This window comes from Carex rostrata, chromosome 30, assembly GCF_964058835.1.
Source record: "Carex rostrata chromosome 30, lpCarRost1.2, whole genome shotgun sequence".
Taxonomy (NCBI): Eukaryota; Viridiplantae; Streptophyta; class Magnoliopsida; order Poales; family Cyperaceae; genus Carex; species Carex rostrata.
This window is the reverse complement of record NC_135947.1, coordinates 3796874-3809717: the sequence shown is the minus strand read 5'-3', so window position 1 is coordinate 3809717 and position 12844 is coordinate 3796874. Positions and strand designations below refer to the sequence as shown.

Below are 12844 nucleotides of genomic sequence, written 5' to 3'. Positions count from 1 at the left end.
TAAAATCGGCTCTCGCAACTTACTGCAAGGACAAACTAATTAGAAAGTACTACTGTTATGGATGTGAGAAGTGCTACGTTTTGTCCAGGGATATGAAAAGACCGTGTCCAGATGACTCCAGACACGTAATTGTCAGTTTTGCAGATTGGAATCGCAAGAAGTGTTTAACATTACATGGTAGAAAATATGGTATAGATTCCAGATTCATAAAGTTTCCCGATGTAACAACAAATTATGTTATCAACTGCGATGGCTCTACAGCGGGTAATGGTACACTGGGGGTTGTATTAAGAGACCGCGACCTCAAATTTAAAGATGGATTTACGGAGGTTAAGAACAGAAAGAAATGGAATAGTACTCGCATAGAGATAGAAGCATTGAGAAGATCAATTGTAACTGCGCAAACTCTTTGTGATGTTAACGGTAATACAGTCCAAATTTACTCGGACTGTCTAGACGTAGTTGAGGCTTTTAATACAAATGACGAGGATAATGACAATCAGCATTTTGATAAAAAAGAGAGAGGCCACATGAATTGCTGCATAGAAATTAAGTTGGAAATCAAATCCAAATATAAGAGTTGGACACCTGCACAGAGAATTAAATCAAATCGCAGATGCCTTCTCAAAAAACCTTTGTTCTCATACTTATTATTACGAAGATATCTATCGCAATAATACGCTAATATGGCTCTTCTACGAGGAGAGCATTCTTCACATTGAGCGACTCCTCATATTTTCTAACAAGGTACGCATGCAGAATAATGTAATTAGTAATTATTTATTTGAGTTACATATTATATCAGACCTTGAACAAAGGTAAGTTGGGGCTTATTTTACAGAATATCTATGAAAAGTTGTACCATAGGTAAGAGCACTAGAGCAAGGAGGTCAGGTTAAGTAATAAGTTCAACCAAAGTATGAAATATCTATGAGTTGATGGATTTGAATATAGAAGAATTGAAAGGAAACTGGGCCCGCCCTTGTCATATGCTTAGGGAGGGGGTACGCTAGGTATAACAGAATTCAGATATTAGTGCCTAGGATAGCAACTATGACAAATTCACATCCTCTCCGATATTACACAAGGGATCTTTTACAATTAATGGATCTGGACAGTTCTTTTTAACTTGGCACGAATCTCGAAGCCCAATCATACTGCTCCCCTACGCTAGCCCGAATCCCAAAGCAGTGAGATTTAATCTCAAACCGTAAAGTGAGGCCCATCCTCTACAGTATTGGAGCGGAGTTGATCATTTTTTTTAAACAACAAGGACCAAGTCAAAACTTGCCAGTCACATCACATTTTGATGCCTTGAAAATTAACGTGTCATTTTAACAATAAAGATATTTTTTTTATTTTTAATAATAATTTTTATTTTTATTTTTATTTTTATTTTTATTTTTATTTTTATTTTTAATAATAAATATTTCTAAACAGGATAGGAAATCGAAGGAATTTTGCGATAAGCTTAGAAGAGGGTTAGCCAAAATACCTGAAGACACTTATTCGGAAGTGACGAACCAAGCTGTAAGTGCAATTCAAAATTAAATAGATTTTGATTTCATTTTTTTATTTGCTTTGTATGGTAATTAAATAGTAAACCTACGTGTGTTTTTTTAATATTAGATGGATGATGCTATGTTTGAAGAATGGTTCCAGCTATGGCACGACCCACTTGATTTCAAGGAAAGAGATGTCCAGTTTCCGCCTTTTCCGCCAATCAAAATTAAATCGTAGTTTGACTTATCCCGTTGATTGGCAATGAAACTTTTTTGTAGTGCCTTTACACTTACCTCAGCCCATTATGCTTGTGGCTTAGTCTTGGTTTAGTTGAACTGTTAAGATGTTCTAATTTGCAGTAGCTTATGTGCTTAGCTTGTATGGCTGAATATGTTTTTGCTTTTGTGAGTCAGGGTATTTGGATGATATGAGATACTGAACTGATAATGACTGTAAGTTAACTAGTTTCTCTAATGAAACATGCCTTGAGTCTTTTTAAAGAAACCTTATTCCGTTAGGTAGTTCAAAATATCTTTTTTACCATATAGTAGTACTATTGAAATCTAATTTTGAAAACTCAAAATTTTATTATCATTTGTAACATTTACAAATTTGAGGGCTAAAACGGAAAATCGGATCTAATGAATTCATTTCCGTTTCTTTTCTCTGTAGTAACCTTCGATCGTTATTTACTTCATTTATTTAATCCTCCTAGTGGAGGATATTTGTTGAACCCTAAAAAAATAGGGAATTATCTAAGAAGTTTTATTCAATTAATATCTTAGAAAAAATTGGTCGATTGAGATGTCCACATTCTATATATATTTTTTTCCAAAAAAAAATAAAGTGGTGGTTTTCATAACATAAAATATAAAAATATGCTATGCATTGAGTCATGAATTTTGATGCAAAGAATCACAAAAAATCTCCAAGAAATCAACTTAGTACGAAGTTACTAAGTGCTAGAGATTGACATGGGTGCAAGTTATAGGATATATTTAGCAAAAAGGACAAGGTATTTAAGCGTTATGGGGTGCAAACCGGAGTTACAAACCCCATCTCGGACAACAAGGTTATTAGGGGTGAGTAAATTATTCATGACTCGTGACTCGCCATAAGTTATTAAAAACTTATCAACAACTCGCTTATTATCAACTAACTTAATGAGCTGAGCATGAGCATACCCCAACCCGCTCATAACTCGCTCATTAAGAATTTGCCACATCCAATTCCAAATAAATCAATTAATCAAGTTTCTGCCGTATTAAATTAAGTTTCGCTGCCTCATTTCGCTTAAAATTTTGGATAAATGATATGCCAAAATCACCAAAACCTAAAAGCCGGCAGACCAAATCACCAAAACCTAAAGTGCTCAATATGTACCAAAACTTTCTTTTTGTGAGAAACTTTGTGAGCTTCTGCCTCTATGCTACTACGGGTTTTCACTGTAAAAAATAAAAAATAAATAAATAAATGGATTATGACAACTTGTTAAATTCTGTAACGCATAACTTGTGACTCATGCATTAAAAGTTCATTAACAACTCGCTCATTTATCAACTCGCTTAAACTCGCTCATTAACTTAATGAGCCGAGCATGAGCATACTCCAACTCGCTCATTAATCACTGTTTCCCTAAACAGGGCCCATACTGGATGTGTCCAGTCAAAACTAAAAGCCGAAAAATAATGGCGTCAAAACCCACCCCTTGATTGGATCCGACAGTGTGGACCCGTGTCTCAGCTACAGCAAAGGATTGATTCCTAACAGATGTGCGGTGCTTATGAAGCTAATCTACTCGAGGCTTGATTTATAATATGAGATGTTTAAGAAATTATTATATTTAAATGTAAATGATTTATTAAATACTTTGGAGTTGTGACATATATCCGCTCCGGATTCGGAACTGTCCCGTATCTAAACCGAACCCGATAATCTACAAACAAGTTATAAGTATCTATCTACCCGGAATCGAAAGATTGAACCCGAAATATCTTCGAGTAGATAGGTATCCGAATCTGACCCGATTTGAAACAAATATGTATATGGATCGAAATTAATTCGGACCAGAACACTTTTAGAATACGGATCCAAATATAATAGTATCCGGACCCGACCCGATAACACCTCTATGCCTATCAATAAAAACACAACAAATATTATGAAGTGAAAACCCTGCTTAGCAAATGATTTACACTTGCCACTTAGAATTAGCATTTATTCACACGAGATTGGTCGATGTGATGCATGTCTATTGACGAAAGTTGAAAAAAATGACAATTTTCGAAAATGAATAAGCTCGTCTTGTATGCGTATGTAAAGTCCTTTGTTTAGAGGGTCCCTTGAACAATTTTACCCAGAAGATATAGGAGGTCAGCATTAAAAAAGGGGAGAATATTTACAAAAAAAAAAAACGTTTAAAATTCGGCAAAATCAGATTCAAATAAAGAGACAAAAACCTAATAGAAACAGAGATTCCAAAAGTTGTAGTAGCAAAGCCCAAGTTCGAGAATGTCCAGAAAGGCAGAAAACAAGATACGAAAGTCGCTATTCGCAATTCGCAAAATAATAATCAGGTTAAGGCGTGAAGCCACACTTTCTAAAATTGAAGAAAAATAACAAACATCAACAAGTCATTAACATCTCAACATTTAAAAGAAAAATTAAAATTGTACCTTTACAATATTTTGTTTAGACATAGTAAACATCAAAGAGGGCGAATAAAATGTAAAATGTTAGGAGCCAACATCCATCATAGTTATTTGAGATTTCGGAACACTTGACAAAGACACTAAGTCCCTATTGGTTGTCGTAGTTACACCACCTGTCACACCCCAAACCCTAATAGTGCCATCTGAGTAGCCAGTGAAAAGGGTGTTTCCATCTACACTCCAGTTCAAACTTGCACAATACATCTACAATGAAATTACAAAAAGAGGTTAAATTACTAAACTTTGGATACAATATATTCAACGAAAGACAATCTACCATGACCAAGTATAACCATTAGATATATAACTATTTATTCATAAAAAGAATTCCTGGTTCTTGCTAGGAGGCTGGTCAGGCTTGAGGTCCTGCACAATGGACTTGCTCTCAAGGTCCCAAATCTTGACACTATTCTCGGTCGCTGCACACAGCCAGTACCTGAAACAGCAACAATACTTCAGTCTAAACCCACCAACATTTCATTTAAATCAAGCATGTATTTAAACCAGAATGATACCTGTTGGGGCTGAAACAAAGAGAATGAATAAGGGCACCGGCATCAAGGGAGTAGAGACGCTTGCCCTCTGCAAGGTCCCACAGAATAGTGACACCGTCCTTGCCACCGCTGGCACAGATGGAACCATGAGGACTGACAGCAACAGAATTGACGTAACCTCTGTGGCCTGTCAGGTTGTTGCGAAGCATGCAGTTGGACAAATTCCACCTTGACAGTGCAATCCCACGAACCAGAGACAAACACTGCCTCTCGTCCGATGGCACTGGGGGAGAAGCGCAAGCTCACACAATCGTTGTGAGCATCCACATGCTGCAAATGAAGATACCAACCATCTTATATGCTATATATTAGAGAGATGTATCTAAAGATGTCCATGTCCACTTTTATATTAATAATGGTCACAATTAGACGTGAATCAACAATAGAAAAGCAGGACTATCCTGATCTAAAATTCTATTAATCAACTCAAACACCAAAAGCAAAATCCTCCTTTCCCTAAATAAGCAAGAAACAATATTCAACATTTTCCACAAGAAACAATATTCAACATTTTTATAAGGGCATAAACCAAATTTCGATGTTTCTGTTACCAAACAACAGAGAAGCAACAAGCGTGATTTTGATTATTGTTCAATCTGCAGACCTATTGAAATCTGTTGTTTCATACCATGATGGTGTACCGGCACTCGCCAAGGGTGTTCCAGAGCTTAATTGTGCAGTCTCTAGAGGCTGAGACAATATAACGATCGTCAAAGGATATTGCTACTGAAAGAACCTCCTTGAGGTGGCCCACAAAAATCTGTTTGAGGGCCCCAGTCGACAGGTCCCACAGCCACATCGCACCATCCCTGGCACATGACAATGCAAACCTCGAGTCTGATGAAAGCACGACGTCCTGCACAAGTAAAAAAATTCATCAGGGATTTAAAAGTGCATTTCTTTTACTTCAATTCGTAGTTAGGACCAACTATGTATTGATCTATGTTATTCAGTTTAATAATTGACTTGTAAGAACAGCTTCATATCATATTAGTCAAACGTTTGATAATATAATTCACTTAGATTATTCATTTAATCCTTGAATATTGTGATCCTATATTACGCACCTTAGGAAGTATGGTTTCAGCTAATAAATTTGTGTGATATTCTTAATAATAACATATTTTCTAAGAAATCATTACATACGCGTGTAACGGGTACAACTTTCCACTTATGTTAAATAATTTCCAGCACAGGCATATTGAACCGTACGATAAGGTTGCATTATCTACATGTACAACAGTAACCTGAGATGCAAATTGAATAAAATTCATACAATTCAACGATATATTTCAATGAATTCCCCTTAGATCTAATAAGATAAACCATCTACATACCTGGACAAAATATCCGTGGCCGGTGAGGCGACGGACAGGCTTTCCGAGCGCCATCGAGTAGCTCTCTCCCTCTTCGACCAATCCATTGGCTGACAAGGCAAGAGGGTTGAGCTTCCACACAATCACGGACTTGTCACGCGACGAGGAGACGATCCTCCTTTGTCCGTTAGTCAGCACGGCGATCGCCGTCACCATGTTGGAGTGGCGGCGTAGCGTGCGCCGCAAGATAAGGGTTTCCGCCATTGTAGTCTGAGAAAGAGAGGCGGAGGCTAGGGTTTGAGTTTAGAGCGGAGGATGGGATCTGATGGTTTATACATAAAACGGGAACGGGTTAGAAGTTAGAAGTTAGAACCCACGCCAGGGAAAATTTTCGGTGTACTCGTTTAAACTTGAGTAAGGCTACGGTGCTAAGAGGGTTGCATACTTGAGTAAGGCTACGGTGCTAAGAGGGTCTCTATGCAACGGCGATTTTTTTAAATCTTTTGTACTTACAAATCAAATTTTATATATTTTTTTTAAAAATTAGTATTTTTTAGATAGATAGAAAACTAAATATGTGAATAGTGTAGAATTTTTTGTAGACCTAAACTGAAGGAAAAAAATATGCAACGAACAAGTCACTGAAAAAAGTTCTGCTCTGGGTGCAAAATTCCATCAATTCCCTTGAAATTGGTGTCTGTTGGAATTGATTTGAGTTTAGATCCGGACAGTCAGATTTGCTTTGACATGAATATTAATGGAAACCGCTGACTGTTTGAGCGAGTTCGAGCCAGATGGATTATGTTTGTACTCAATTCATTAAGTTAATGAATGAGTCAACTCAAGTTGAGAAGACAATATCAAATTGACAACTATGTTCGTGCTTAGCTCATTAAATACTCGAGTATTAAACGACTCATTAAGAAATCAAATTTATATGCAATTTTAAATTTATATGCAATTTTAAATTTATATGCAATTTTAAATTTATATCCGAAAATGTTTAGGATTTATTTTCAAATTTTTTATATTTATATCTTATTTGTAATAAAGTTCAAGGTAAAATGTTATATATAGTGTGAAATTGACTTTCATTTGTAGTGGAAAATTTTATATACTTGACTCTCTATTAATGTTTGATCCTCATAGTCAGAAAATCTGACTCCGTCCCTGAGCATACTGACATACTAAGTTGTACAACCAGACTCAAACATCACAAATTACCAGTTAATTAATTTCAACAGTGTCTTATAGATACCATCATAAAACAAAATATTTACGTACCGTTTTGAATTTGTTTTTGTTCATCAACTCAAATAGCATGTGTTTAGTGTTGCAATACACACAACATTTTTTCTACATAATTAATGAAACTACTTAAGATTGGATGTGGCATAATGTCATGTAACTCAATTTTTAATAATGAACGAGCTATAAGTGAGTTGAAGTCTGCTTATGCTCGATTTATTAAGTTAACGAATGAGTTAATAATAAAAAAAATATTAGTGAATTTTTAACGAGCAGAGTCACGAATTATGAACGATTTTCTCATCCTAGTTCTACCTCAACCAGATTGGTTCGGATTCTGATAGGACCGACCAGATCTCAACTCAAAATTTGAGTTACTTTACGGGATCGGATCCCTCCGAACGGGCCCTTAGGCTGTCCAAGGAAATTCGGTCAGACCGTAGGATTTAAATCTGACGCTTAAAAACTTCCTCTGTGAAATGAACAAAGGTCTATAGTCTGTAGAGGATCCAACTTGAATACTTCAGTAAAACCTTACCAGATAGCACGAAGCCACGAACAACATAAACACTGTATAACCCCTAGCTCGATAGCGCCTCTCATGGAAGCCATGGCCACGACTCAGCTCTTTTCCCCTCTCCCACCATCCCATGACTTCTCCAATAGAACCCTACTAAGGAGCGCGCAGAGAGTTTCAGTCAAGGCAATGGCGAAGGGGGAGGGGGTTAGCCCCATTAGACGAACTCTTTCTTCGAATTGGGACCTCTTTAGGACGCCTTCTTCTTCCCTAAGCTATGAACAGTTTGACACCAATGAAATGATTCTCAAGCAACGGATTGTCTTTTTGGGATCTCAGGTTTTTGTCTTTCTTTTTTTGTGTAAATTTTGCTTCTTTTTGGCTTTTACTTGGTTCAATGAGCGTAGAATTTGCTGGATTTGGTTCAAAAGAATCTTCATTGTATGACTGGGGGGTGATTAAGTGGTTGCATCAAGTTAAAATAAGGCTTTACTTGTGATCTGGTTGCACAATTAAGGATACCAATTAGACAAATGCAGTATCTATCACCAAACGAACACCTTTAACTTTAGAACAGTTTTTTACTTTCATATTTTGTCACATCTCTTCTCATATTGCATGATGAATAGGTGGAGCCTGTGACAGCTGATCTGGTTGTTTCACAACTGTTACTTCTTGATGCAAATGACCCTACAAAGGAAATCAAATTGTTCATAAATTCTCCAGGAGGCTCCATCACAGATGGTATGTTAAAATAGAGGGTAAAATTGGCTTCTAATTTAGGGATTCCTGCTTAATTGATAGTTGCTTTGAATTAAGTAGTTGGGAATTGGCCTAGTAAGGATCAGATCAAAATAGTCTTGATTGCACAATTGAGGTTATTTGAGGTAGAGGTGGGTTAAATTGAGCTTAAATCACATAGAAGAGGGCTGACAGAGGGATCAATTGTGGGAGAATGGGCTTCGACTGACAAATTATGCAAACTGCTGCCAAATGAATAAAATATTTAGAAATATGTTCTCCATACACTGGGTAGATATTGAAAGTTCCTTTTGATCATCATGAGCCAATTAATAAGAAACAAAATTAGTAAATTGTACCTAGTTTCATGCATCAAACTTTTCTTTTAACTATTTTGGAAGCTTAGGATTATATTTGTTTCTATTATTGTTCACATCTTATGTCAAATGTTCATGTGATACAATTTACTTTATGCTGAAAAGCATCAATGCAAAAAAACATATGAAATATCATTTCTAAGCCTCAGAAAACTTTAATTTCTATTTTTGATATACCAAGAACAAGGAATAGTAGGGTAGTGAGATTTGGTAAAACAAAATGCAATTTCCTGGAATTTTAAAAAATAAATAATGGCATTGTCAACCTTAGATCGTTTTCTTTATAGATGTCGTTTGCAGGAATTAATCCAAAGAATAAGAATGTCAAGGCATTCTTTAGATACAGTGATGCTAAAAAGTGCATTTTTGTGGATATTAAAGAACTTTGTGTTTCAATTGTTCTATACAAAATACATGAATAATTACTTAGATATAGAATTGGATAGTTGAAAAATATGGCAAAATATTCATATCAAGCTTATCAATTTATATAACATGAAGAAAATGGGAAAATTCATAATCAAGCTTGTCAATTTATATACAAGTATAAATGATGTTTAAAACACTAATTTTGCCATTCCAACATGTTACTGTCCCTGCAATGTAGTGTGTTTTTAAAATCCTGGCCCAGACTTTCTTCTTTACTTATTTTAAGAGAATGAACGATAAAAGTGTGGTGACAGAAGAGATTTTAGAGTCCAAAAAAAATGTTTGTCTCTGGTGTTCTTATCATTTGATGTTTAGGAAGTGTTGCTCTCTCCTTTGTTCTGTTAGATCACATCCGTCAGTGCAAAATCATCATATTGTCAATATTTGTCATATTAACTCAAATAATTAGAAAATCACTGGATAATTGGTCCATGAAGTGTTGCTCTCTTTCCTTTTAATGGGATGCACCTTGTCCATCACATTAATATATTTTTTGGGTGCTTAATATGAAGTCCCAAAGTTGTTGGGTGTTTTTGCAAATATGATAAATATGTTATTGCAAATAAAGTTGAGTTTTGGAACTATTTTTTTTGCAAAGAGTGTTGGTTTTAATGACAGTGATTCTGTAGGAATGGCCATATATGATGGAATGAAGCTTTGCAGAGCTGACATATCAACTTATTGTATGGGCCTAGCTGCAAATGTTGCTGCATTTATTCTTGCATGCGGGACCCGTGGGAAGAGGTTTTGCATGCCCAATTCTAGGGTTATGATCCAGAAGCCTTTTGGTGCGGTGCATACTGCTCTTTTAACTCTGCCAATTTTGGATTCAATTTTGGCCCCTAAAGCTTAACCTTGTTATTTTGCTCATTAAACATTGTGATTTATACCGACTCAGTTCAGTTTGACTGGATCTATAATATAGTGATAGCAATTAGTCAAAAGTATGACAATGACCACTAATGAATTAAGGTAAAAGGAATTGCAACAGTCAAAAAGATGTATTCAGTAGAAAATGTTGAAAGAACAGAAAGGTAAAATCCAAAAGTTTTAAAACGTTAAAAGGGCAGTGTTTAACTTATAAAAAAACAAACACAGCGAAAGCAGATTGGATAATCTGACTCAAAAGTTTCCTCTCTTGTTGTATTTTATTTTTACTTAATTTCATTATTTTCTCAACAGAGATCAAATCAGGGAGTTCATATGAGAGAAACGATGTATGAAACAATGAAAATGATGAAGATCTATTCAATAATTCTGGAAAACCCCAGGAGCAGGTTCTTTTGCAAATGTCCTTTTATATACTTCTTTTCCTTCTAAATATTTTGCCATTTACTTGGGTTTAAAAGCTTAAATTTTATATCCAGCCATTATACACAAGCATACCAATCCAAATAATTTAGTGATAACCTGATAATTGTATTTTAAAGATAACCCGATAGATTAACAAATAGATGATGGCTCAATACTCGATCAGCACTAAATCTGTCCGTCCTGCTTTACACCAGTTGGTTATGTGTCATAAAAACTTAATGTGTGCAAATTGCACCTATATTTTAACATAATTAGCAAGTAATGCTAATACTACCCATACTTTCAATTGAGATCCACCTTCTTCCAAATTATTTGCATATGGTAACTAATTATGTTAACTCAAGCAAGGAATGACTAAACTTTATTACCTTTGCAATACTGGTACATATAACCATAAAATTGAATTGTTTGGACAGTTTGGCAATGCAATTTTGGCAGACAAATTCATTACATGATTGCAAAATACTATTTTGTTTGCAGATTGAATTGGACACGGATCATGAGAATTTCATGGACCCTTGGCAAGCAAAGGATTACGGATTGGTAGATGCAGTTATAGATGATGGTAAACCCGGTCTGGTTGCACCTGCGCCAGCCCCCACTGGTCCTCCACAGATCAATGGGTGGGCTTTGAGAAATTTACCGAGGCTAGTTAAACCGACGCTGGCCCCCATTGGACCTCCTGAGACCAGTGATTTGGGCCTTCAGACATGAAACCCACACCGATAGTTCGAAGAACTATGCCGGTTTTCAAGACCAGAGTCAAGAGTCAATCAAATCAAATAAGTAATTCTAAAAATTGTTTAGGATTTGTGTCATGCATCAATGGTAAATTACCGGTAGAAGGTTCCATCGGAACAATGTAGGATCACTCTTCTTATTCATCGTATCGTGTATGGTTATAGATTCTGGCAATTAGTGACTTAAGAATCGTTTCTACAGAAACTTTTGATAAGATATTGATTCCTAGATAGGGCTTTTATGGGAGAGTGTGTTACAAAGGAATGACTTGAGAATCAAGGAAAAATACTTTCCTGTATTAATGAATATTTTGCTGTGGAGACAACTCGCCTTTAAAAATTAAAATATGTGATGTTATAACATGAACTAAAAAGTATTTCATAAATACATACCGACTCAATAAAAATATAGTGTGCTGAGAGAGGATGAATAAAGGAATCACAAGTGTTATATACCTGTCTTGTACAATTGAGTTATGCGTGAGTATTAATGCATAAGGTAAGTTCAATTAGTTTAATTGATGTATGTTGGAAGCAATAATGTAGTAATAGCAGTAGTTTAATAGAGATATATATGGAGGAATATAAAATAATGTGATGATTAAGTTGTAGTTTGATAAAGGTATTTCAAACTTAAGGCAAAAGTATGTCTTTAATTCCTAACGCTCAACTAACCTAGAATGTGCTATTTTCGAAATTAACAATATGTTTATCTACAACTAACAAATTAGTATAACCCTGATGGGAATAATTAGGGCTGCAAACGAACCGAACCAAATCGAATCTGCCCTAGTTCGAAATAATTTCGAATCAAATCCAGTTCGAAATTGAAATAGATTTCAAACCTAAAAGGGCAGTTCGAATTTGCTTCGGTATAATTCGAACTAGTTCGATTTGATTCGAAATTAGTTCGAAATTGAGACAAATTGTAGGAAGAATTGAGATCAGAAAATCCAAAAAAAAATCAACAAAATTTAAGCAACAAAATTTAGCTCGAGCTTGAGCGTTCTCCTTCTATGGATGTGCGCAAAAATCAAGCGAATTTAACAAGAGAGGGAGAGACGCGAAATCTGTATCAACGCTCAAGTATCAACTATCAATTATCAACGCGAGAGGGAGAGATGCGAAATCAATCACAGCTCAAGTATAAGTATCAAGTATGAACGCAAAATCTGGAGAGAAAGAGGAGGGAGCGAAGGAGACAGCTTTCTGAAAGAACGTGATTTTTAGTCGGCTAGGTCTAAGGCTTTGGGCGAGAGTTCTGCAGTACTGAGCAAAAGCAAAAAATGTTATGCTTTTTTGAGTTTGAAGCTAATATTCTACTATTTTTATGCACAACACCCAAGATTAGACTTGTCGAGTATTCAAAAGCAGAAATATCCAAATTTTAAAAA

General features: G+C 35.6%; 1 protein-coding gene and 2 pseudogenes across 3 annotated transcripts; 1 reads left to right on the top strand and 2 right to left on the bottom strand.

The window, feature by feature from the left end:
* Positions 1–4529: 4529 nt before the first annotated feature.
* On the bottom strand, positions 4530–5001 carry LOC144546639 (small ribosomal subunit protein RACK1z pseudogene; annotated as a pseudogene). Its single transcript, XR_013508845.1, has 2 exons — positions 4730–5001; positions 4530–4650 (listed from the first exon to the last, which is right to left on the bottom strand). The product of XR_013508845.1 is annotated as a small ribosomal subunit protein RACK1z pseudogene (transcript).
* Positions 5002–5194: 193 nt separating this feature from the next.
* Positions 5195–6377, bottom strand: LOC144546638 (small ribosomal subunit protein RACK1 pseudogene; annotated as a pseudogene). Its single transcript, XR_013508844.1, has 3 exons — positions 6106–6377; positions 5397–5624; positions 5195–5224 (listed from the first exon to the last, which is right to left on the bottom strand). The product of XR_013508844.1 is annotated as a small ribosomal subunit protein RACK1 pseudogene (transcript).
* Positions 6378–7895: 1518 nt separating this feature from the next.
* LOC144547078 (ATP-dependent Clp protease proteolytic subunit 3, chloroplastic-like) lies at positions 7896–11567 on the top strand. The gene is given in 6 exon segments (XM_078295684.1): positions 7896–8188; positions 8479–8593; positions 10026–10189; positions 10579–10651; positions 10654–10673; positions 11191–11567. Coding segments are annotated over 6 exon segments (861 nt in total). The 5' UTR covers positions 7896–7933; the 3' UTR covers positions 11425–11567.
* Positions 11568–12844: the final 1277 nt, after the last annotated feature.